The following is a 25,965-nucleotide window of genomic DNA, read 5'->3' as shown; positions in this document are numbered from 1 at the left end:
TAGAAAATGCACATTGTTGTAAAAGTTGCTATAAACCAAAATTATTTGATTGTTCCCCCAAAGAGTTTTGTTGTCCATCTTTGCTATATTCCCTTAGATATGTGCAAAAAAAAAAAAAAGTTCTGAGCTAAAAGTTGAATAATAAGCACTATGAATGAACTTATTGTTAGGAGATTTTGAAATTTGGCCTTTTCTTTTCCCAGTGTTATATTATCCTTTATCAAATTAAAATTTATGCATTTGTTATTGTGAAGGGAAGATGTGAGATAAATATAAAATAAACTTGAGGGAATAAATGGAATATGAATACTTATAGGTCTTATTGAATCATTTTTTAATTTTGCTTTTAGTTTTTAAAACACTTTGATGTTGAACATTAAGTTTTACTTCTCCCACCTCTTTCGTACAAGAAGTATTTAAGTACAGTTAAAGTATACTTAGGTAATCCTTTGAACTATTAAAATATTTAAATGTCATATCAATTTTAGTATAATGTGGTACAATAGTGTAATATAATGCATTGGTAATTTGAAACTATCAAATTAAGATGTGTTTCTTCAAGAGAAATTTATGTAGCTATTAACTTCTAATAATTTCCTGCAAAAACTAATGGTAAAATCCTGTAATGTGTAGCAACACAGTATTAATGGTTAAGATACATTTTAAAATGTAAAAATAAAAAAAAAATTTACATGTAAAAATGATGAAAAAGTGAATAGAGATTTGCACTATAATTTTTAATCATTTTTATGAAATCTAACAGAACATTTTAATTTTACAGTTGGAAAATAAGCGTGATGCTTTCTTTCCTCCATTACATCAATTTTGTACAAATCCCAAAAATCCTGTTACAGTAATACGTGGCCTTGCTGGAGCTCTTAAACTAGGTAAGATTAAAAAAAGAAAGTCTGAAGTTGTTTTGTTTTTAATTATCTTTAGTGTCTTAAAACACTGGCAAAAAATTTTTTTTCCCGTTCAATGTTCTTTCTTTTCTTTCTCTCTCTGCCTCTTTCGCACATCTTTAGTATGTGATGCCATTACTGACATATTTTTGATGGATGTTTATTAAGTTTTTAATTGAGTGTCATTGTGTGCAACATTACTGTTAGAGGTTATGCAATGGAAGTCTTTCTAAGTTATAGAATATAGGTAAAATTGTATCCTATTTGTAAGTGGCACAGCTCCTTTTTAATATCCTGTCCTGATAGTTCAATCTAGTGTTTCAAGGAGATGCTTTCCAATTGTGGCCCTACATGGCTTCAAGTAGTCTTCGGGAAAATGGATTGAGTTCCTTAGGATTTTCGTACATACTTTTAAATGTCTAGTGTACCACATACAATTTTATTTATTAACACAACCTTATTTATTTATGAAGATCTTGGACTTTTCTCTACCAAAACTTTGGTAGAAGCTAACAACGAACATACTGTAGAAGTGAGGACACAGTTGTTGCAACCAGCAGATGAAAACTGGGATCCCACTGGAACTAAGAAAATCTGGCGTTGTGAAAGTAATAGATCTCATACTACAATTGCTAAGTATGCACAGTACCAAGCCTCCTCCTTCCAGGAATCATTGAGAGTGAGTATTTATTTCCTGGAGATTATTTTGCTAAATGCCCATTACTTTTATAATAATCTGTTTAGTTTGTATAACTATGTTTTATAAGTGCTGCACCTTAGAAATTACTGAACTATTAACAATTTAAGCAAAGGTAAAGATTAAAAAAGAAAATTTCTGTCTCATGATATCTTCTAATTTTGAAATATTTCTAATTAAAATAGTAAAGTAAGTCTACATAATAGTTGTAGAGTGATTGAATATTAAGGAAAACTATCTGAGTAGGTCTCCTGTTCATTCAGTCAAACATCAAAAGGTGTTTTCACTTTGTTTTATATGAAAGGTACTCTTTCTTTGTCTCTTGCAGTCTTTAAAGAAAACTGCAGGAGAACCAGAAATGTCTCAAAATATATGAGAAGTACAAAAATAAAAAAGAATGATACTAGGAAGTAAATCAGAAATTGAAACTTCTAGCAGTTACTAAAATAAAATTTTGTGGATTCTTTCACATTAATAATCAGATCACTAAATACATTTTTCAAACAATTCTCAAATTATGTTTTATTTTTAATTTGAACTATGTATTTGAAGATGGTAGACAGTTGTGAGTGTAGTATCAAGTATGGAGTTACTGTTGCACATTCTGTTTGTAAACCTGAAGCTAGTATAACATTGTGTTTCAACTTACATGGAAATAAATATAAGTAAAATAAATAACAAAAAAATGAAAATTATAAAAGTAAAAACTGGGGTGCCTTAGTGACCTAGGGGTTACACATCTGCCTTCGGCTTGGCTCGTGATCCCAAGGCCCTGGGATCAGGCTCCACATTAGGCTCTTTGCTTGGCTCTTCACTCCCCCTGCTTGGCTCTCCACTCCCCTTGCTTGAATTCCTCTCTCACTTTCTCAAATAAATACAATCTTTTAAAAAAAATAAAATAAAAACTAACTCTGAACTGAGTATATTACACACAAAATAATGCACAAATCTTATTAAAAATAAGATAAGCATTCTTGTTGAAGATCTTTTTAACCATATTTCTTTAAAAGAAAGACTAGCGTCTTTTTTAAAGCTAGTCAACTCTTCAAAGAATACGTGAACAAGTACTAACGCAGATATAACAGATAGAAAGTTTTGAATTTGTAATTTTTAGAAGTGTTTACCGTTCTGACTTCATTTTACATTTTTTATAATTGATGCAGAAGAATCAATTACTTATATGTGAATTATGAATACATAGAGTTTTTTGTGCTAAGGTATACATTACAAATGTACATTAGTATAATTTTTACATGTGTAGTTAATTGGCTTTAAATTCGGAACATTGTCCAGCTATCACCGCTGTCTCTAGCATTTTTCATCATTTCACTCTGAAACAATCTTTTTTTTTCTTTTCTTTAAATTTTATTTATTTGTTAGAGAGAAAGGCAGAGGCAGACATGGAGATTCAGGCTCCCTGCAGGGAGCCTGATGCAGGGCATGATCAAAGGGATCATGACCTGAGCCCAAGGCAAATGCTTAACCCACTGAGTCACCCAGACATCCCAAAAATATCTTTCTTTTAAGTAGGGAAATCACCATTATCTTTTTTCCATAATCCCTGGTAACCACTAATCTACTTCCTTTTCCTATAAGTGAGACAGTTCTGGTTGCTTACAAAAGTGAGATCATATATTTGTCATTTTGTATCTGGCTTATTTCTTTAGCAGAAAGTCTTCCTATACTATGTATTTTGTAGTAGGTATCACAATTTCACTCCTTTGAAAAGCTGAAAATACTCTGTTGTATATATATATATAACATTTTGTATTTCCATGTATCTTTTGATGGGCATTTGTGTTATTTTCATTTGTCTATTGTGAATAATGCTGTGAAAAGTTGGGTTTAAATATGTTTTTACCCCTCCTTTCAGTTTTTTGGGTCTATGGCTAGAAGTAGAATGGCTGTATCATATGGTAATTTTGTATTGAACCTCTTTCCCAGGTTCAACACAGAACTTGAAATGAACCTGAAATGATATCTTATGGTTTGATATGCATTTCCCTTACAATTAGTGATGTTGAGAATCTTTTCTTTTGCTGATTAGCCATTTGTGTACCTTCTTTGGAGAAATACCTCTTCAGTTTCATTGCCCATTTTAAAATTAAAATTGTTTTACTTTGTTCTGTTGCAGGAGTTTTCTCTGTATTATTGTTGTTAATCCTGTATCAGATATGTAATTTGCACATCGTTTCCACCATTTTATATCTTCTTTTCACTTAAAATTCATGTATTTATGAGAGACATTGTGTGTGGGACGAGGAAATACTGTGCCTGGGGAGAGGAGAGGGAGAAAAATCTCAAGCAGACTCCCTGCTGGGCATGAGCCCTATGCATGGTTCAGTTTCACAACCCTGAGATTATGACCTGAGCCAAAATCAAGTGTCAAGTCAATCAGTGGAGACACCCAGGAAATTCCCAGTGTAGTATCATCTAGAGAATTCCATTGCCTAGAAATTGTATGTCCTTTACCTAATTATAATTTCCTTCCAGGGTACCATTGATATTTTTATGTCTCTAATTTTGCCTTTTCCAGATTGTCAGATAGTTTGAATATGTTTTAAGTAGCCTTTTCACATTGGATTCTTTTTTGTCATAATATGCATTTAGGGCGCCTGCCTGGGTGGCTCAGTGGGTTAAGCCGCTGCCTTCGGCACAGGGTCCTGGGATCGAGTCCCGCATCGGGCTCTCTGCTCAGCAGGGAGCCTGCTTCCTCCTCTCTCTCTGCCTGCCTCTCTGCCTACTTGTGATCTCTCTCTGTCAAATAAATAAATAAAATCTTTAAAAAATAATAATATGCATTTAAATTTCCTCTGTGTCTTCTCGTATTTTGAGAACTCATTTTTGTTTATCTCAAATAACATTTCCTTTTCTGGGCACATACCACAATCTATTTACTAATCTACCAAAGGTGAAAGAAGAAAAATTGCACTGTAATTTGGTGGAACCAACCTTGCTTTGTTCCTGATCTTGGGGAATGCTTTGCGTTCCTCACCCTTCATATAATGCAGGTATAGTCTTTTTGTAGATACTCTTACCAGAGGAGGAAGTCGCTCTGTGTTCCAGGTTCATGGAAGTAATTTTACCATGCTTGTGTTTACTTTTCTTTTTCTGTATAGATCATACAATCATATGGTTTTGCTTTTTCAGTGTTTTAATGTGATGGATTACAATGAGTGGTTTCCTAATGTTGAATCAACCCGCATACCTGGGATAAATACCTCTTGGCCATGGTATAAAATTCTTTTTATACATAGTTAGATTCTAGTTGCTGATATTCTGTAGAGGATTTTTGCACCTGTGTTTATAAGACATATTCCCTTTTTTTGTATTGTCTTTTTGTAACATTTTTGGTAATGTCTTAAAATGGTCAGTGTTGCTGTTAAGGTAATCATCATCTTGGTCTTGTTAAGTGCACTGAGGAACTCAGCCAGTAAGTTTCACCTGGCCCTTTGTGGTGTTTTCTATTATAGAAAGTTATTTATTATTGATGGAATTTCTTTAATAGTTACAGGCTCATTTAGGTTCTCTTTCTTCTCATATTATATTTGGTAGATTGTTTTTTTGTTTTTTTTTTTAAAGATTTTTATTTATTTATTTGACAGAGAGAGATCACAAGTGGACAGAGAGGCAGGCAGAGAGAGAGAGGGAAGCAGGCTCCCTGCTGAGCAGAGAGCCCGATGTGGGCCTCGATCCCAGGACCCTGAGATCATGACCTGAGCCGAAGGCAGCGGCTTAACCCACTGAGCCACCCAGGCGCCCGGTAGATTGTATTTTTTAGACTTACCCAGATTGTCAAATTATTCTTTAATGACCATGGTATTTATAGTGATGTCCAGTATTTTTTTTCCTCCCATGAGTGAAGTCTTCCCCTCCTTCTGCCCAATTAACATGGTTATAGTGATTTTACTAATCTGTACAAAGAGCCATTTTTTTGGTCTCATTTTTTTTATTTGTTGATTTTCTTTTTTCAGTTTATTGACTCCTGTTTCAATTCTGAATGTTTCTTTTTGCCAACTTACATTAAATTTAATTTACTCATTTTTTAGTTTCCCATAGAGGAAACTTAGATGAGCAGATCTTTTTTCTTTCTTTCTTTCTTCTTTTTTTTTAATGCGTTGATTTTACTGCATTTCAGTTTTCACAAGTTGTGTTTTCAATGGAATTTAGTTCAGAATAATCTTTTGAGAGTCCATCTTCAACCATGTGTTTAGAAATGTTCTTTAATCTCTGTGCATTTGCCCATCTTTGTGTCAGTGATCTGTGGCTTAGTTCCATTATGGTCTGTGTTTACGTGTTGTATCATCTGGTATTTTAAATGTGTTAATGAATATGTGCCCTATGAACTTGAGAAGAAATTATGTTCTGCTATTGATGTACTAGTCTGTAGTTGTCCATTATATTCAGTTGGATATGTTGAATTCTATTATGAAAGTACTAATCTTGTGTCTGTTGAATCTGCCTATATCCTAATAGAGGATTGCTGAAGTCTCCCAGCTATAGTAGTGGATTCTTCTACTTCGTGCTGTTCTATTAGTTTTTGCCTCATGTATTTTGATGCTTTATTGTTAGGATCACGTAAATATTATTTTCTTTCCTAGAAGAATTCATCACCTTATTGCTACATAATGGTCCACTTTGTCTCGGACATTTCTTTTGTTCTAAAGTGCAGTCTGTCTGAAATTTTAATAGTAATGATCTTTACTTTCTTTTGCTTGGTGTTAGCATGGCTATAGTTTTCTCCATCTATTTATTTTTGAAGGTATAATGTGTATTTCTAGAGAGCACATGTATTTCGGTCTTGTCTACTCACTCATGACAGTCTCATTTTTTAATTGGTATGTTTAGACCATTTGCATTTAAGGTGATTCCTGATATGGTTAGATTATGTCTTCCATTTTATTTCTGTTATTAATTGTACTTACCATTTTTTCTTATTTTTTTCTCCCACTCTGCATCTACCTTTTTTTTTTTTTTTGTAACTTGGACAAAGTATATTATTCTTTTTTTATCTCTTTTATTCTAATAATACCTCCAATTCTTTTTAAGATTTTTTTTTTACGGGTTGCCCTAGAAATTGCACATTACACTTGGAAGTAATACAGATACACTGTCCAATCACACTATACTGTTACAGGGTTGGTGCATGTATTTTATGATTACATTTTATTCGTTTCACTTACACATAAGCAAATATGGAGATAAACACATAGATACGTGCATATAAAATAAAACACATTGTTATAACTAGGAACAAAAGGTTACTTGTTAGGTTAATTGAAAATAAAATACTACATTTGTCTTTTATCAAACATAAAAATCAACTCAAAATGGATTAAAGAGTTAAAAGAAAAAGAAATGAATGAATAAATGAATAATAAATAAATTTATTTTTTATTTATTTTATTTTATTTATTTGATAAATAAAAAATTTTTAGAAAAAGAGTTAAATGTAAAATCCAAAACCATAGAACTACTGAAAGAAAACAGGGTTGCACTCCTTGACATCAGTCTTGGCAATGGATTTTTTGCCCAGTTAATAAAAGCAAAACTAAACAAGTGAGATAGCATCACACTAAAAACATGTGAACAGCTAACGGAGCCAATATCAAATTGAAAGGCAACCTACTGAATGGGAGCAGATATTTACAAACCTTACATTTGATATGGAGCTATTATAGGGAGAAAGAAGCTCTTCTGTTGAGAAAAAGAAACATCTAATTTATTTATTTTTTTTAAAAAGATTTTATTTATTTATTTGACAAAGAGATTACAAGTAGGCAGAGAGGCAGGCAGAGAGAGAAAGGAGGAAGCAGGCTCCCTGCTGAGCAGAGAGCCCGATACGGGACTTGATCCCAGGACCCTGAGATCATGACCGGAGCCAAGGCAGCAGCTTAACCCACTGAGCCACCCAGGCGCCCAAAACATCTAATTTAAAATGAACAGAATATCCCACTAGACATTTTTCTAAAGAAGACATCGAAGAGGCTCACATCAGAAATAGTGAAAGACATTAACAGCAAAAACCATACTGAGATAACACCTCACTTAATAGCCAAAAGAAAACTACTATTAAAAAGAGAACAGATAAATTTTTATAAGAATGTGGGGAAAGTGAACCCTTGTGCACTGTTAGTGGGAATGCAAACTGGTATAGCCACTATGGAACCCTGTTGGGATTCCTCAAAAATTTAAAAATAGAGCTAGCATATGATCCAGTAGTCATGTTTCTGGTATATATTGGAAGGGAATGAAATCACTCTCTGGAAAAGGTATCTCTTTCCTGTTATTATAGCATTTTTACAATAATCAAGACAAGGAAACAGTCTTAATGTCTATCACAAAGGAATAAAGATTGTGTGCGGAAGGGGGGCATGGAGGGGAGAGAGAGAATATTTTTCAGCCATTTAAAACAACATGGAAAAATTACCCTTGGCAAAACCTAGAGTGAACCTTTAAGGCATCATGCTAGTGAAATAAGGCGAAAAAATAAATACTATCCTATCACTTACGGTAGAATCTGGGAAAAAAAAACTTCTAGACCAGGATTGGTTGAAGGTTATACAGAATGGGTGAATATAGTCAAAAGATATAAAATTTGAGTGATAAGGAAGTCCATAGGACTTCCTTTTCCATAGGACATATTATATAATATGGTGACTATAATTAACAATACTGTATTACATACTTGAAAGTTGATAAAGACCAGTAGTTTTTAAAATTTCAGTGTAATAAAGTGTTATATTAGTTTCATGTGTACAATATGGTGATATTATAGCTCAGCTATTCGTACATGACTTAGTGCTCATCATAAGAGTACTTACTATTCCCTTCATGTATTTGCACCTCCCACCCCAAACCATCCTTCTGCTTTTGTTCTCTAGAGTTGAGACCTTTTTTGTTTGTCTCTTTTTTTCTTTGTTTATGGTCACTTAAGTTTGAACCCATTCTAAAAGCACTTAATTTCTTATGGTCTCAGTCCTCTGTTTTAGGAGTGTAGTGTCCTATTTTATATCCTTTTATTTTGTGTATCTCTTTCTGATTTTTACAGATATTATCTAATTTGACTGCTCTTTGCTTCCTTGTTTTCTTACTCCTGCACAGTCTTTCTTTTCCACTCAAGGAATCCCCTTTAGTACTTCTCGTAATCTACTTTAGTGCTTATGAATTCCTTTAGCTTTTGTTTTTCTGGGAAACTTATCTTTCCTATTCTGAATGACAGCCTTGCTGAATAGAATATTCTTAGCCAAAGGATTTTCATATCAGTACTTTGAATATATCATACCAATTCCTTCTGGCCCTGCATAGTTTCTGGTGAAAAATCAGCTAATAGCTTTTTGGGTTTCCCTTGAATGTAACTGCTTTCTTTTCTCTTTTTGCTTCTACAGTTCTCTTTTTATTACTACTTTTTGCCATTTTTATTACTATGTGTCTTGGTGTGGACACCCTTGGGTTGATTTTATCAAGTTTTCTGTGCCTCCTTGATCTGGATTTCTGTCTCCCAGATTAGGGGAGTTTTTAAGTGATACTTCCTCACATAAATTACTTGTCCCCTTTTCCTTTTTCTTTTTGAGATCCCTTAATGCGAATGTTTTTATGCTTGATGGTGTCACTGAATTTCCCTAACCTATTCTCATTTTGTATTATGCTTTTTCTCTTTCTTCTGTTCATCTTGATAGTTTCTGATTACTCTTGTCTTCTGGGTTGCTGAGCTGCCTTTTACTTCCTCTAATCTACTCTTTATTTGGTGTGTTTTTAATTTCAGTTGCTGAGTTTTTCATCATTGATTGCTTCCCTTTAATATTTTCTGTCTCTTTGTTGAGGGTCTCATCGAGATCCTCCAGAAATAAACATATTGCTTATTTCTGGGTTTTTATTGTTGTTGGTTTTGTTTGTTTTAGGTCTCTTGCTGTGATTTTGTCATGTTCTCTCATTTGGGATGTATTTCAGTATCTCTTCATGTTGTCTAACTCCCTGGGTGTGTTTCTGTGTTTTACGAAAGTCAGCTACATTTCCTGTTCTTGATAGTAGTGCCTTTAGGAAGAAGGCCTGTAGTATCGTGCAGTGCAATTATGTACCTTGTTCCAGGTTATCTCCTGTATGTGTGTTATATGCACTCTACTATTATGGCTGAGCTGTGTTTGCCATCAGGCCAGTCATCTGCAGTGGCTCTCTGTGTCTTTTGTAAGTTTGGTTCTTGCAGTTGTTTTGTTTGTTTGTTTTTTAAGTCAAGAGAAGAGAGTTGTTTTTTTGTTTGTTTGTTTGTTTGTTTCTGTTTTTAAGATTATTTATTTATTTATTTATTTATGATAGCTGCAGCACACAGGCAAGGGAAAGGGAGGGGCAGAGGGGAAAATGAAGGGGAGAGAGAGAATCTGAAGCTGACTCCCCACTGAGCATTGGAGGCTTATGCAGAGCTTGATCTCCCCCATGAGATCATGACCTGAACCCAGTCCGAAAAGTTGGATTCTTAACTGACTAAGCCACGAAGGCATTCCTGGTCTCCGTATTGATTGTTAGTGGACCAGTTTGGGGCCTCCTTAGGCTTGATTTGAATCAGACCAGGCATTTGCCAGTTAAATTAGCACACAGTAGGCAGGCCTGTGGCCAGAACCCATGTCTGCCCTGAGTTTATTCTAAGGGTAGTCAGATTGATATGTGTGGTTGGTAATCTTTTCCTTGTCCCTTTGGGCAGAATTCCCTTTAGGATGGTGTTGCCCCCAGATGAGGCTACTTGCATACTGGCAAGCTTGCCACTCAGGATATACTTCTGCAGAGGCCAAGTCCACAGAATAATTCAAGGGTGGTGCTCACAGTGATAGCAAGGTGTGTACCTTTATGCTGTGGGAGGGGACCTGGAGCCTCCTGACTGAAGCTGTTGGGGTTCAAGGGGACATGTCCATGAGATAACCAGGGCAGGTCACACTTTTTGAGCAAACTAATTAGAGTGTTGACACTGTACAGGTTTCGGAAAGTTTCCAAGTATCCTGGTTGGAGGGCAAGAGAAAAATGGTTTCCACCCAATTCTTTTGTTCTGGAGAATTGCTTTGCCCCTTCAGCACACCTCTGAGATTAGTAAACAAAATCTTTCACTTTTTGCACTGCCACTACTGTGCTATGTCTCTATAAAACTGTTTATTTTATGTCTTTTGGGTGGGTGCTCAATTTTCTATCACTGTCCCAGCTCTTCCAGAGCCCAGCCCACACAGACTTAGGAAATTGTAGGTGTTAAATCTGGTTTTCAAATCCGAATGTCATGGAGCTATACCTTTCATGTGTGAGTCTAGATTCTCCCCCTCTTTTAGCCCAAGGCATCCATCCCTCTCATGGACAGTCCTGTGAGTTTGTTAACGCTTGCTGCCATATCTCTACCCTTCCTACCCTCTTCACTGTGGTGTCTTCCCAGTGTTTACCTGTGGCAAGTATGCCACTCCCCAACCCCAGCTTCCCACCCCTATGTGTTGCCCTGGAGTATGTGTTTTGTTTTGTTTTTAAGATTTATTTATTTGAGAGCATTTGAGAGAGAGAACCTAAGTGGGAGCTGTGGGTGGGGAGGGGTAAAGAGCAAAGGGAGAGGGAGAAGCAGACTCTGCTGAGCAGGGACTTGGGATCGTGACCTGAACCAAAGGCAGACACCTAGTCAGTTGAGCCACCCAGATGCCCCTGCTCTGGAGTTTTTAACTCTTAGATAATGCTTACATTGAGTCTTTGGAAGATTGTGAATTATGTTTAGTTTTTCCTGCCACAGCATTGTTTCCAGTGGAGTTGTCTTTTCCTGTTACGATTTTTTACTACCTGTCTCCAGGTTTGGATGCAGTATTTTGCCCCTGTGTCCTCATGTCTTTTACTCATCTGAAAATAATTGATTTTTAGATTTGCTTACCTTTTTAATAAAATTCTTAGTTCACTGTGGCTGTTTCTGCTCTTCTAATAGGTCCAAACAAGTCCTTGGTCAAGTATTTAATTTGCAGATACTTTCCTTTTTTAATAGTTATCTTTTTCACTTTTTAATGGTATTCTTTGGAGCACAAAATTTATTTTTGATGAATTATTACTTTACTTTGATTGCTTTATCTTTGATATCATAGGTAAGAAATGACTGTCTAGTCTATGGTTGTGCATTTTACTCCTGTGTATTTTATTTTAAGAATTTTATAGTGGTGGGGTACTTGGGTGGCTCAGTTGGATAAGCGTCTGCTTTTGCCTCAGGACATGATTCAGGATTCTGGGTTGGATCCCTGCATCAGACTAACTGCTCAGCAGGAAGCCTGTGTCTCCCTCTCTCACTCCCCCCTGCTTGTGATCCCTCTCTTCTTGTGTCTCTCCCTGTCAAATAAAGAATATCTTTTTAAAAATTAAAAAAAAAAAATTTCATAGTGGTACATCTTTCATTTATATCTTTGATTTATTCTGAATTATGGTAAAAGGAAGGAATCTAATTTCATTCTTTTCACTGTGATTTCCAATTGTTTTAGCGTAATTTCCATATTTAATTATATTGACACCTTTGTCAAGAGAGTAACATTTTTATTTGGCTTTTAAATTCCTCTCTAGTGCTGTGTGCTCTATTATTTATTATAGGTAATATAATATGCAATGATGTATATAGAGTCTCAAAAAATTAGACTATACAGAACTTGTTTATATGCCCTTCATTTTGTTAGTATTAATGCACACAGGCAGTCTCAAGATGACTAAACAAAATCATAACTTAAAATGGTAAATCTTAATTGTTCTTTCTGTAAACATCTATAGCTGTATTTGTATTCCTGGGCAAACACTCTTCCAGTTTAGAATATGTACTTTTGTCTTCCTACTTGACATTTGTAAAATAACTTTTAATAGCCTCCTATGTTGCTTTTATTTTTTTTTTTCATTACCTTTATGAATTTGTGGCAAGTATAAAAACCTACATATTTCATTCCAGAACAGTATTCATAAGGGAAACAAATTTTGCCTTTTGTTTTTGAGATAAGGAATAGAGTGTTTTTGGAGTTATGGATGTACTTCCAGATTTTTTTTTTCCTAAAGAGAAGCCTCATTTTTAATATTTTTACTTTATTTTATTTATTTTATTTTATTTATATTTTTTATTTGAAAGAGAGAGAAAATATATCTGAGAGTTAGGGAAGAAGCAGAGGAGAATGTACAGGGACAAATAGGCTCCTTAGCCAGCATGGAGTCTGAGGCAGGGCTTGATCTTAAAACATTGAGATCATGGTCTGAGTGGAAATCAAGAGTCTGACATTAACTGACTGAGTCACCCAAGTGACCCTTTTATATTATTTTTATTTTTCAGTTTTCTTTAAAGTTCTCTTGTAATTACTTAAAATGAAATTCATCTACCATTTTCAGAATGTCTGATGGTCCACAATAAAATTAGAATTGGTACATGTTTTTCTTATTTACATAATACCTCACTGTTATAATATTAATTTTATGAATGATGGAGGAAGTTCGTACCATGCCATTTGGCTTGACTTTTTTATTTAATGGCATCAATGAAGATATTCTATGAGAAATATGCCTATTAGAAATTTAGTTTTGAAATGAGTCTTTAATGCTCATGTAGGTAAAACTGTTTTACTGATTATGTAATGGAAATTGTAGCCTGAAATATGTACTGAGTATTTATGCTAATTTATAGGAAGAAAATGAGAAAAGAACACAACATAAAGAATATTCAGATACTGAATCCATATCTTCAGATGCGTAAGTATCTTTAATGTTCGTTCAGTATTTCTGTCCAAAATTCATGGACTTAATATTCTTAAAAAAAATTTTTTTTTTTTAAGTTCTGGAAGGAGAAGGAAAGGACCTTTTAAAACCATAAAATTTGGAACCAACATTGACCTCTCCGATGACAAAAAGTAAGTCCTCAAGTTACGTGCAGTTTGAATCACAAGATTGAAAATTGTCTGATTTCATATTTTTTTCGACTCTGGTCATTCTTTTAGGGTTTTTTTGTTTGTTTGTTTTTGGGGGGTTTTTTGTTATCATTGAAGTCTTAGTTAAAAACATTACCATTCTGGGGCGCCTGGGTGGCTCAGTGGGTTAAGCCGCTGCCTTCGGCTCAGGTCATGATCTCAGAGTCCTGAGATCGAGTCCCACATCGGGCTCCCTGCTCAGTGGGGAGCCTGCTTCCCTCTCTCTCTCTCTCTGCCTGCCTCTCCATCTACTTGTGATTTCTCTCTGTCAAATAAATAAATAAAATCTTTAAAAAAAAAAAAAAAAAAAAAAACATTACCATTCTGAAATGATTTTTGCTAGGTTTTGCAGTAGATTTTAGTTAATGAGGAATATCAACACATTAAATATACAAATGAGAAAAGGAACATTATTTCTTTTCATTCTTTTCTCTTTTTTTAAGGTTTTATTTATGTATTAGAGAGAGAGAGAGCAAGAGTCGGGGGAGGGTCAAGGGAAGAGGGAGCCTAGGATCATGACCTGAGCCAAAATCAAGATATGGACGTTTAACCAACTGAGCCACCCAAGCACTCCTCTTTTATTCCAAAATTATAAATTTTTAGGATTTAATTTTTTTCAGTGATCTTGATTTATTTCAGAATTTTTTTCCTTGGAAGAGTTAACATTCTACTACTACTAACCTTAAAAATGTAATAATTAGAGATTTAAATGTGTTTCTGATTAGAACAATACTTTCAGAGACCTGGTAAATTCTCTTAAGTATTTGCAACAAGATGACACTTTTGATCTGTTACTTTATTTCAGGTGGAAATTGCAGCTACATGAGTTGACTAAACTTCCTGCTTTTGTGCGTGTAGTATCTGCAGGAAACCTTCTAAGCCACCTTGGTCATACTATCCTGGGCATGAATACGGTTCAGCTATACATGAAAGTTCCAGGGAGTCGGACACCAGGTTATTTTTGTGAACTAATATATCTTGTATAACTGAAGAGTTTAATCAGATATGAAACACACGTTCAGCCAGTTTCTTCCCATTTGTAATCAATAAAATCAGAAGCCAAATGGGTTTTTAATGCTTTCTAATACATAAAAATATTTGTAATTATTTCTATAAATTAGCTGAGAGTAGTTTTCTCTATGTGCCTTTTTTTTTTTTTTAATGTGTAAACATGAAAATAATCCAAAACATTTAACTGGGAAGGAGACACTAAATCCGTAAGGAGTAAAGGAGATAAGCAGTTTAAAAGCTTTGTCTTTATCCCATTGATTGCAAGCTCAGTGGTTTGCCAAATTTTTTTCGCCACAGTTAAAATTAGAGCTATGTCATAATAATGAACTAATATTCTTACTGTTTAAAAAAGAATTTCTTTGAAGATATTAAATATTTAGTACACTAATATTTTCTGTTCTCTCCTATTATGTTTCATTTTATAAAAGTGTAATTTAGAAATTTTCTTTTTTTTTCTTTTTTTAAGATTTTTATTTTATTTATTTGACAGACAGAGATCACAAGTAGGCAGAGGCAGGCAGAGAGAGAGAGGCGAGCAGGCTCCCCACTGAGCAGAGAGCCCAATGTGGGGCTCGATCCCAGGACCCTGAGATCATGACCCAAGCCGAAGGCAGCAGCTTAACCCACTGAGCCACCCAGGCACCCCATTTAGAAATTTTCTAATGAAGGCGCCAGTCAAACTTCTTCATGGTGATTTTAAGTGTTTTAGGTTCTATAAGCTGCAATGTAAAATTGAAGATATTTTGTAGATACTCATATAATGGAAAAAATATTTATATTACTTCTTATTGATGAAGGTCAAAATACAAAATAATTTAGTACAGTTTTTCCTTCTCATGGGAGAATAAATTTCACTTCATTGGGGTTTGGGGTTAGCATTCCTATGAGAGTCAGCTACAGATGTGCCTCTATGAAAGCTGTTCTACAATGAGATCTATGTATTTCATCTTTAAAAATGTCTTTTCACACAAGTATGCACTATCAAATACTACTGTCAATCTACAACCCTTTTTTTTTTTTGAGCATAATTGGTTGGAAAGCATTTATCAAATTTAGTTCTTTTACTTGATATTTTTATGTCTCATTGTTTTGCAGATTAATCCTATGCAGTTTGCATTTGGAATGTTCTCATTTGCAGTGGCTTTTATAATATGGAAAGGTTTCCTACTCTGCATTGATTGAGATTTGAAACATGGTATTAGATTTGTAGTTTGAGCTTGAAAAATATATGCTGCAGATATTGGAGGGAATAGATGTCTGGCTTCTTCAGTTTTTAAAAACACAGAAAGTATAGAAAACAGCTTGCTAGTACTCGTGATTCCAAAAATACTGTTTTGCAAATGACTTGATGTAATTTAAGTTTTGCTCTGTAATTTTAGGACTATGTAAAGAATTTTTTTGAAGGGGCGCCTGGGTGGCTAAGTGAGTTAAGCCTCTACTTTCGGCTCAGGTCATGATCTCAGGGTCCTGGAATCAAGACCCGCAGTGGGCTCTCTGCTCAGCTCTCTCTCTCTCTGCCTGCTGTCTACTTGTGATCTCTCTCTCTCTCTCTCTCTCTCTGTCAAATAAATAAATAAATAAAATCTTAAAAAAAAATTGTTTTGAAAACTGTAACAAAATTTTTATTATCTGTCAGTATTCATTCACTAACCATAACTGACAGTTGCTCTCAAGCAGAAGTGTTGAGTTTCAACTCTGATGGTCTAAAAATTATAATTTCACTATTGCCAAATCATGGGTCAGCTTCTGTTTCTGACAAAAACTCAAGAGAGCTAATATTAGTGAAACCTCCAAGAATGGTACATAATCAAATATCTACCAGTCAGTAATATTGTGAATAGCCATAGGCATTAATCACTTAATGTTTTAACAAACTTCTCTAGTATGTCCATGCAAATTCACACAGTTTCTCCAAATCAGTTGTAATACATTCTAATGGATTCCATTCTAGCAGTATTTAACTTAACGTTTTCCAACTTTTTTGAAAATATTCTCACTGTAGTTTGTCCTATAAAGACTAACCCTTCAGTCACTTAACATTTGGTCTTAATTCCTCAATTAGTTAAAATAAGAATTAGCAAATAAAAATTAGCAAAATCTGTTGACCTGTTAAGGAACAAGAAAAACTGCCTAAAATTATTTACCTTCTTATTATAATTAACTATTTGTATTGCTCTCAACATCCTCACTGAGTAGCTGTTCTCAAAAAAAAAAAAAACACTTAATAGTCTGGAACCATTTCATTTCATTTTCTCCAGATACAGTGATTTTATTCACTGAAGTGAAATACAGTTTTATTAACTCATGGCCTGGTTATCACTTTTTTTGCTTGACCAGACACTGACTTTGATTTCAGTCTCAATCTTTTTTTTTTATCTTTTCCTCCTCCTATTTGTTTAATTTTTGAAAAGAGGTATAATGATGAGATACTGCATTTTAACTTTTCTAATTTTTTTGTCCATTGTTTTTCTGTAAGATGGCTACATTGTAATGAACACTTTTGTAGTTTCAGTATACAATAATCTTTTTTGCACAGCAAGAATATTCTTGTATATTAAATACAATACTTATACTGTGAAATGGAGAAAATTATTTGCACTACCGCATGAAGTTCATTTATCTTACTTTAACATGATGGATATGCACTGGTCTTTTTTCAGATAAAATATTGATATATGGTGATAAGTTTATCAGCTGAAATGCGGATGAATTATAGCTGCCTTAATACAATGTTTTACCAACCAGGAGTGAGAACTAATGCTAATCTGTAATATTTTTGTTACAGCTGCTTGATTGTAATTTGTTGAATGAAAACACTAATAGACCAAACATAAACCAGTGTGTTTGTGTTCCATGAAAGTTCTAAACAAGAACACATGTTTCAGCCATGGGCAGTAGTTTGCCATTCCATGATTTAAAATCTTAAAAATCTTAAAATTTTCACCCAGCACAAATTATCTTTGTTTCCTATGTATTAACATAGGTCATGTTACATATCATAATGCAAATATTTAACAATCTATGAGTTCTGACAACTATCCATAAACACATATAGGAGCAGCAAATAACCTGGTTCTATATATGTACTGATGCCTATATAGCCTATGTATAAACCTCTTCTACTGCTATTTAATAAAATAATTAAATAATTAATTTAAATTATCATTTAAATTAAATTAAATAAATTAATTAAATAATTAATTATTTAATTAATGATTAAAATTCATTAATATTTAATAAATAAATATTATTTATTTGATAGAGAGCACGAGTAGGCAAAGTGGCAGTCAGAGGGAAAGAAAGAAACAGGCTCTACCCTGAGCAGGAAGCCTGATTGGCAGAGCTCAATCCCTGGAGCCTGAGATCATGACCTGAGCTGAAGGCAGACGACTGAGCCATGCAGGCACCGTTCTGTTTTCATTTTTATTACTTGTTTCAGTTATAGTTTGACAGAGTGCTTGCTTCTTTACATTTTCACTATATATTAGCCATATAGTTTGTTTCAAGTAGATTGTTGCTTATTTTTAAATGAGTTAGGTTTTGCGACTTTTCTTATTAAAATCTGAAAATTTTTTCTCTTTTTTTTTTTAAGGTTTTTTATTTATTTATTGGACAGACAGATCACAAATAGGCAGAGAAGCAGGCAGAAAGAGGAGGAACAGGCTTCCTGCAGAGCAGGGGCTCCGATATGGGGCTCCATCCCAGGACCCTGGGATCATGACCTGAGCTGAAGGCAGAGTCTTTAACCCACTGAGCCACCCAGGCACCCCAGATCTGAAAATCTTTTTGAAGAAATGCAGACTCAGGGTCTCCTTTGAGATTATCCATATTTACTCTTATCAGGGATTTTGATGTTAATGGAACTCGTTGAGTGGAATGTTTATATTCCCAGGCCATTACTGTAAAGTCACTTACGTGGTAGTTATCACTAGTAGTGTTAAAGTTGAGATAAGGAGAGTTGTAGTTAATGAGAGAAGACTTTAGAGTGTTTATCCTCGTCATCATTAATACTTTTGTAATACTAAGCAAGAATTTCATATGGCAAAGGGTTTTTTGAAATAGATAGATAGATAGAAAGAAAGAAAGAATTAGACTGAGTTGGTTAGGGTTTATATCCAGTTTTGGATATAAAAGTAAATGTAATGAAAAACAAAGGAAATGAAAAATATCTTTCTTCAGAATATTTGTGGGAGAACAAAACCTAATAGATCACTTATTTGTCGTTGTGCCTAAAAGTGCTTGAGGATTCTAATATATTTGTATAGCGTTAGGTTTTTTTGTTTTGTTTTGTTTTGTTTAAGATTTATTTATTTGACAGAGATTACAGATAGGCAGAGAGGGGAGAGAAGCAGGCTCCCCAGCAAGCAAAGAGCCCAATGCAGGCCCTGACCCAAGGACCCTGAGATCATGACCTAAGCCAAAGGCTCAGGCTTAACCCACTGAGCCAGCCAGGAGCCCCTCTATAGCATTAGTTCTTTAACAGCATCCTTTATAATAATCCTGTGAAATTTCTTAGAGGAAATTTTGTTTAGTATATTTTATTTTGCTGGTATAATTCCAAAGAAACACTGTTTAAAATTGCTGTTTACTTGGTAATGATTTTGTTTCTGTTCCAACATACATAGAAAAGGTACCTTACTATAACAATTTACATTCTGACATGATCAGATCCTTTATTACAAAGATGTTTTTGTTTTTTAAGTAAATCTATCATGATGTCCTCAAATCTCAAATTTAAAACTCTATGCCAGGATAATATCTACCTACTTGTGGATAGAAGCATTTATAATTAATGTGTCAACATCAAATTGGGATTTATAAGAGCTGTAGAGGAGCAACAGGTTGTTAGGCAACCAAATTACATTTTGAAAAAACCCTCCCTCTTCTTTAATTCTTTGATACTCTAAGAATTCAAAGTATTTTATGGAGGAGGAAGTAGAAATAATGACAGTTAGTAATATTAATTGCTTATCTTATGCTGTCCTCTGATTTATAAGCATATTTTTCACTCTTAAAACAACCCAGTGATGGGGCACCTGGGTGGCTCAGTGGGTTAAGCCGCTGCCTTCGGCTCAGGTCATGATCTCTCAGGGTCCTGGGGTCGAGTCCCGCATCGGGCTCTCTGCTCAGCAGCGAGCCTGCTTCCCCTCTCTCTCTCTGTCTGCCTCTCCATCTACTTGTGATTTCTCTCTATCAAATAAATAAATAAAATCTTTAAAAAAAAAACAACCCAGTGGTTTAAAGGCACATTTTCTCCCATTGAATTTATACTATAATAATAACTTTTGTTTTCCCTTTTTCTTTTCAGGTCACCAAGAAAACAACAACTTCTGTTCTGTTAACATAAATATTGGTCCAGGTGATTGTGAATGGTTTGTTGTTCCTGAAGATTATTGGGGTGTTCTGAATGACTTTTGTGAAAAGTAGGTTTCTGAAAAGATTTTGTTTTCAAATAATTTTAAGAAGACATTTATTATAAGGGCAAAGTATGACACTAAATTTCCAATTATCCAGGAATTTTATTTTACTTTTTTATTTTTATCTTTTAATCCAGAAATTTTATTTTAAATGGTATTATTTGAAATCTTTTTTTCTCTGTGTTATGTGGAATAACACTAAATGAAAAATGCTATGAAACCAGTTCATACAGTAACAGGTATGAATTCAAAAGACAGGGAGTTAAGGAATTTTTTTTAAGTTAGCTTTAAAAATTGATGAGTGTGAATGCACATTCTTTTCAGATGTGCTTTACAGAAAAATATGATTTAATTATAAATGAAATTAGAAATGGTAAGAATTCAAAAATGAACCGTCCTCATGCCTTGCTAGTAATTCAAGGATGTATGTCTCTAACAATGAGCCTAAAATGATAATGTTCAGAGGCAGGTGAATTCCCTGCTATTTTAAGAGTTGATTATGATACTGGTAAATGATATGTTTATGAAATATAAAAAATTGGGTGAAATTCTAATAATTATTAACATCTGTGACCTTTAAAATCAGTATGCATTTTATATATCAATTTTGGGGGGCCTTTAAACTCAGTATATTTGATTTAGTAAAAAGTGTGATGGTAATTTAAACAATTTAGTTTTCTTGCTGGCAAGGTATGATCATTTTTTATTCTCTTATGTATAATTTTTCTCATGTTAAGAAAAGGTCAGATTTCTAAATATTTAAAATTTATCAGGAAAATAGTGTAATACTCTCTTCTCTGAACGTTTATTCCAAAAAACTGGTAACTTAAGTACGTTATAGGAAGGGTCTGTTGGGAAGTTTCTTGTGTGTTTAAGAACTGTTTATTTTTTTAAGATCTTGCTTATTTATTTTAGAGGGAGCATGGACACGCACACATTCACATAATTGAGTTGGGGGAGGTGTAGAAGGAATGGGAGAAAAGAATCTTGAGCAAACTCCACACTGAGCGGGTGGAGCCTGATGTTGAGTTTGAACTCCCAACCCTGAGATCATGACCTGAGCTAAAATCAGGAGACAGGTGCTTAACTGACTGTGCAACCCAAGTGCCCTAAGAACTATTTTTTAAGGTTATAAGGGGGTGTATCATAACTGTTCCATGTACAGTATAAATATTCTTAATATTGAGTGGGAACAGTTTTCAGGGTTTAACTTCTTTAAAATAGTATGGGTATATTTTGGTCAAAGATAGAAAATATATGGAGTAATAATCAAGTTAGAGTAATTCATCTTAAGTTGAAGAATCATACTTATCATCTCAGGTTTTCTATAAAGTTTATTTTGCAAAGAACCAAATATAGCTGCTTTTCTTTCTTTCTTTCTTTCTTTTTTTTTTTTTTTTTTTTTTGAGATTTTATTTATTTGACAAAGAGAGCAAGAGAGGGAACACAAGCAGAGGGAGCTGGAGACGGAGAAGCAGTCTTCCTGCAGAGCAGGGAGCCCAGTGTGGGGCTCTATCCTAGGACCCCGGGATCATGATCTGAGCCAAACACAGACACTCAGTGGCTGAGCCATTCAGGCGCCTCCAGAATGTAGCTTCAAATATTTAAAACTTTTATATTTATTTCAGGACTCTACTTAAAATCTTTAAATCAACCACTGTTTTTAAACTTTTGAGGAAAACAAATAATCTGCTTGCCTTAGTTGGCTTTTCCCCCCTTTTTTGTATGATGTCTTCTCCACTTTAATGTTATCAGTGTATGGGTAAAATAAGGTTTATACCATGATTGTAACTTTTTACTTTCTTCTTTTCTCTCCCTCCCTCCTCCTGACCCACTGCCCCAGGTCCTCTTCATATTTTTCTGACAACATTGCAGAGTTTACAGAAAACACAATTTTCAGCAGTTCATTTTTCAGTATCTGCTAGACTTACCACTAGAAAAGTCCTTTCATTTTAGGAGAAAAAAGGAAGAGAGACAGGTTCCATGTGCACAATTCTAAGACAGCCATTATCATTTTTGTTAAGAAAAAAACAAAACAGAAGTAGGGCAAATGCTTTTCTTTAACCTTCATAAAGGAATAATTCTATGATTTGAGTTTTCTCTTGAGAAAATTAAATAATTGAAGTACCTATAACTGAATTCTTACAGAAAAGAATTGGTATTGTAGTTACCTTAAATTATTTCATAATTGTGATGGAAAAAAATAATAAGTCACAATTTTATAATAAAAATTCGACAGTTTGGTCTCTGTATTGCTGCTGTTGGTGGTGATTCATGTGAAGAAAAAGGACTTTACATCAATGGGAATTGAGGGGAAAGTTTTTGTTTTTATACTTGCCACAGTGCTTCTGGCTCAGAAGTTAAGTGGGTTCTTATAATCCCTACTCTCAATTTTCTTTTTAGAGATTCCTTGAAATTAAGAGGTAATTCAGAAAGAAAGGATAGATCAGAAAAAGAATTAAAAATTAGTCTATTTAAGTGTAGTTGAATCTTTGACTTTTGGACTTCTGAAAAGAATTTAAGCATATAGTATAGATAGATCTTTGAATTATTCTACATAATCATGTGCTATTAGTATTTTTTTCAGGATTACCCCTTAATATTTACAAGTCTCAACTTTTGAAACATGTAGTTCTTTTTACAGTGCTAGTAACTTTTAATGAAATACATAAAGTATCTTTTAACATTTGGAAATTGTTGCCCCATCTTTTATGAGACATTTTTTAAAAAAGTTAATTCATTGTTATTTATTCCTTCCCACCTACCCCTCCCCCAGAAATAATTTGAATTTCCTGATGAGCTCTTGGTGGCCCAACCTTGAAGATCTGTATGAAGCGAATGTCCCTGTATATAGATTTATTCAAAGACCTGGAGATTTGGTCTGGATAAATGCAGGCACTGTGCATTGGGTTCAGGCTGTTGGCTGGTGCAACAATATTGCTTGGAATGTTGGTCCACTTACAGGTATTTTAATGATCCATTAATAGATTTTACATTTGAAAGGATTATTACTTTTTTTTAAAGATTTTATTTATTTATTCATTTGTCAGAGAGAGAGTGAGCACAGGCAGACCGAGTGGCAGGCAGAGGCAAGAGGGAGAAGCAGGCTCCCTGCTGAGCAGGGCGCCCGATGTGGGACCCGATCCCAGGACGCTGGGATCATGACCTGAGCTGAAGGCAGCGGCCCAACCAACTGAGCCACCCAGATGTCCCGAAAGGATTATTTCTAATTGGTGGTATTCTGTTAGAAAATAGTTCACTGGATTTTGGAAAACCTTGTCTCCTTGGAAAAGTCTTACTTGTATAGATAGTGCATTCAAGTTAATAAATGAATATCTAACAACAAGTATTTGGACAGCTAACACATGTATGCTTTTGTAGACTTGGTGTATATACTTTGGATATATCACAGTGTTTTGTGTGGCTTTTATGGAAAATCTGGCATATTATAGGAATAGTCAGCCTTGTCAATTATTAAACTTTGTTTAATATATGTAAGGTAAAGAACTGAGCTTTTGGAGTCAGAAAGACTTGATTAGCTGTACCTTTGTTAATTTTTTAACTTAGGGCAAATATTTTAACCCCTCAGGGCTTAATTTCCTTATTTAGAAAATGAGAATTCAAATCAGTAAAGATTTGAAAGGATGAAACAAGATGTAAAATGAGCCTCATAGTACTATTAAATGCTGTTTGCATGATAAATATTTTTAAAATTTTTTAATTCGGGGGTGCTTGAACTCCCAACCCTGAGATCAAGAGTCGCATGCTCTTCTGACTGAGCCAGCTAAGTGCCCCTACATGATAACTATTTTTAAACTATTAAATTATTCTTTTTTAGAATTGATGTTAGGTGGTAATAATTATCTTCATACCTTTTGTAAGTTGGGGTAGCTGTATAACTTAAAAAAACTTTGTTTTCTCCTAGCCTGTCAGTATAAATTGGCAGTGGAACGGTATGAATGGAACAGATTGCAAAGTGTGAAGTCAGTAGTACCCATGGTGCATCTTTCTTGGAATATGGCACGAAATATCAAAGTCTCAGATCCCAAGCTTTTTGAAATGATTAAGTAAGTGTTTACAAATCACTATAGTCCCTGTTTTTGTGGGGTGTGGGGAATGTGGTGGAAATGTTAACTAATCGATATTTCCCCCCCAAATTACTATGTCAGTTAACATCAAGTGATAAGATGGTCTAGAAGTCTTGACAAAAGAGAAATCACATGTTAAAAAGTATTTTCTTCATTTACAGACTATAATTATTATGATACAGAGAGGAATAAAGGCATATATACATGATTCAATACCATTAAAGTTAGAATCTGTTCTTTCCCTTGCTCTCTCACCAGAATGATTTCCAAGACTACTTTACTTTTAATATTGAAAGTCTGCCTGTAGCAAGATAGAGTGAGCATGTGATTTTGAAATAAAAGTCCAATAAATAAATTAAATTTATAATAGTGATTTAACAAAAAAGGTTGAATTTTCTGGCTTTCCTATCTAAATCATCTCCTTTTTAGCTTCTAAAACTTAAGAAGCTAATAAATTAGCTTACAAAATTAATAGATTACCAATTTGAGTACATACATTATAGTAATTTCTCATTTATTAACCTGGTTTCCATTCCATTTGTTTCACACATTTATTTGTAGTAACATATTTTTAGACCCTGCCACTTCCTGTATTTCTCTAAATTGTAGTGTATATGCTTTTCTTTCCTTCTCTGCATCACTATCACAAATGAAAAATCCTTCTATTCAGAGAAATATGAAATATTATAGATTATAATAATTACGCTGCTTTTTTTTTCATTGTTATTTATTTGTTTTCAGGGCATATATATGTATATGTGTGTGTATCCATATACACACATATATGAATTATATATATAGCATTTATATATACAACATATATAAAAGATTATTTATATATAAACAAACAAAACAAGAGAGGAAGATTTAGCATGTCTTTCAAATCTGTTAGGCCAGTGTCTTTAAAGTGAGTGCTGGTTTACAGGGCGCCTGGGTGGCTCAGTGGGTTAAAGCCTCTGCCTTTGCCTCAGGTCATGATCCAGGGTCCTGGGATGGAGGCCCACATCAGGCGCTCTGCTTGGCAGTGAGCCTGCTTCCCTTCCTCTCTCTCTGCCTGCCTTTCTGCCTACCTGTGATCTCTGTATGTCAAATAAATGAATAAAATCTTAAAAATAAAATAAAACAAAATCAGTGCTGGTTTATTATGAACAATTTCAATTCTCTATTGAAAATTTTATTCTAATAAGTCTATTCACAAAGCTGAGGTCGCGGTAATATGCCTATTCACTGGCATATTCAGGGGCCATTCACTTTTTGGTATATATTTGAAATTTAATTTAGAAACATTTGAAAGAGCATTTAGTCAAAACTCATGTAGTAATTGCTATTAAAAATCTACACAAGGGGTGCCTGGGTGGCTCAGTGGGTTAAGGCACTGCCTCCGGCTCAGGTCAGGATCTCAGGGTCCCGGGATCGAGTCCCGAATCGGGCTCTCTGTTCGGCGGGGAGCCTGCTTTCCTCTCTCTCTGCCTGCCTCTCTGTCTACTTGTGATCTCTCTCTGTCAAATAAATAAATAAAATCTTAAAAAAAAAAAATCTACACAAAGTGGTCATTTTTCAATTTCTCTATCAAGGTCATTACTTCAAGTCTGTTTCTTGAAAATATCCGCTGGCTGGTCCAAAATGAACTATTTTTTCCCAGTGTCTTAAGATTTTTTTGTTTTTAGGGTTTATCTAAAATGAATCACTTGTGTTTGAGAACTGCAGAGTTTATGCCAGACACTGTTGCTGACAATGAGGATAGATAGTATGTTAGAGAGAATCTTGGGAGTTGATGTGGTTTAAATTTTAAAGGAGCCAGACAGGCAGATTTTGAACCATGTAAATAAAGTACCATTAAATAATGTAAGTAAAATAAAAGAGGACAGTTATTTTTTGTTTATGGGGTAGATAATGCTGCTTTTGCTTAAGTGACTTCTAAGG

General features: G+C 34.2%; 1 protein-coding gene across 10 annotated transcripts in view; it reads left to right on the top strand.

Annotated features, from left to right (window-relative positions):
- The window catches only part of LOC123393631 (lysine-specific demethylase 6A-like), a 190,104-nt gene that overhangs the window by 145,730 nt on the left and 18,409 nt on the right, over positions 1 to 25,965 (top strand). For 6 of the 10 annotated variants that reach the window (XR_006608467.1, XM_045086224.1, XM_045086226.1 and 3 more), the window contains 8 exons: positions 782 to 887; positions 1,376 to 1,581; positions 13,247 to 13,311; positions 13,395 to 13,469; positions 14,332 to 14,480; positions 19,846 to 19,960; positions 22,731 to 22,918; positions 23,880 to 24,021. Coding sequence is in view for 9 of the 10 variants with exons in the window: in XM_045086224.1 (XP_044942159.1) it covers positions 782 to 887; positions 1,376 to 1,581; positions 13,247 to 13,311; positions 13,395 to 13,469; positions 14,332 to 14,480; positions 19,846 to 19,960; positions 22,731 to 22,918; positions 23,880 to 24,021 (1,046 nt within the window). In the remaining variant the exon portion in view is untranslated. Of the gene's footprint in view, positions 1 to 781; positions 888 to 1,375; positions 1,582 to 13,246; positions 13,312 to 13,394; positions 13,470 to 14,331; positions 14,481 to 19,845; positions 19,961 to 22,730; positions 22,919 to 23,879; positions 24,022 to 25,965 lie in introns of those variants that run through there. The other 4 variants (XM_045086228.1, XM_045086227.1, XM_045086230.1 and 1 more) reach the window with 4 other exon arrangements.

This window comes from Mustela putorius, unplaced genomic scaffold, assembly GCF_011764305.1.
Source record: "Mustela putorius furo isolate JIRA1106 unplaced genomic scaffold, ASM1176430v1.1 tig00000910_pilon_pilon_pilon, whole genome shotgun sequence".
Lineage (NCBI taxonomy): Eukaryota > Metazoa > Chordata > Mammalia > Carnivora > Mustelidae > Mustela > Mustela putorius.
The sequence above is the reverse complement of the archived record's forward strand: the minus strand, read 5'-3'. Positions and strand labels throughout refer to the sequence as shown.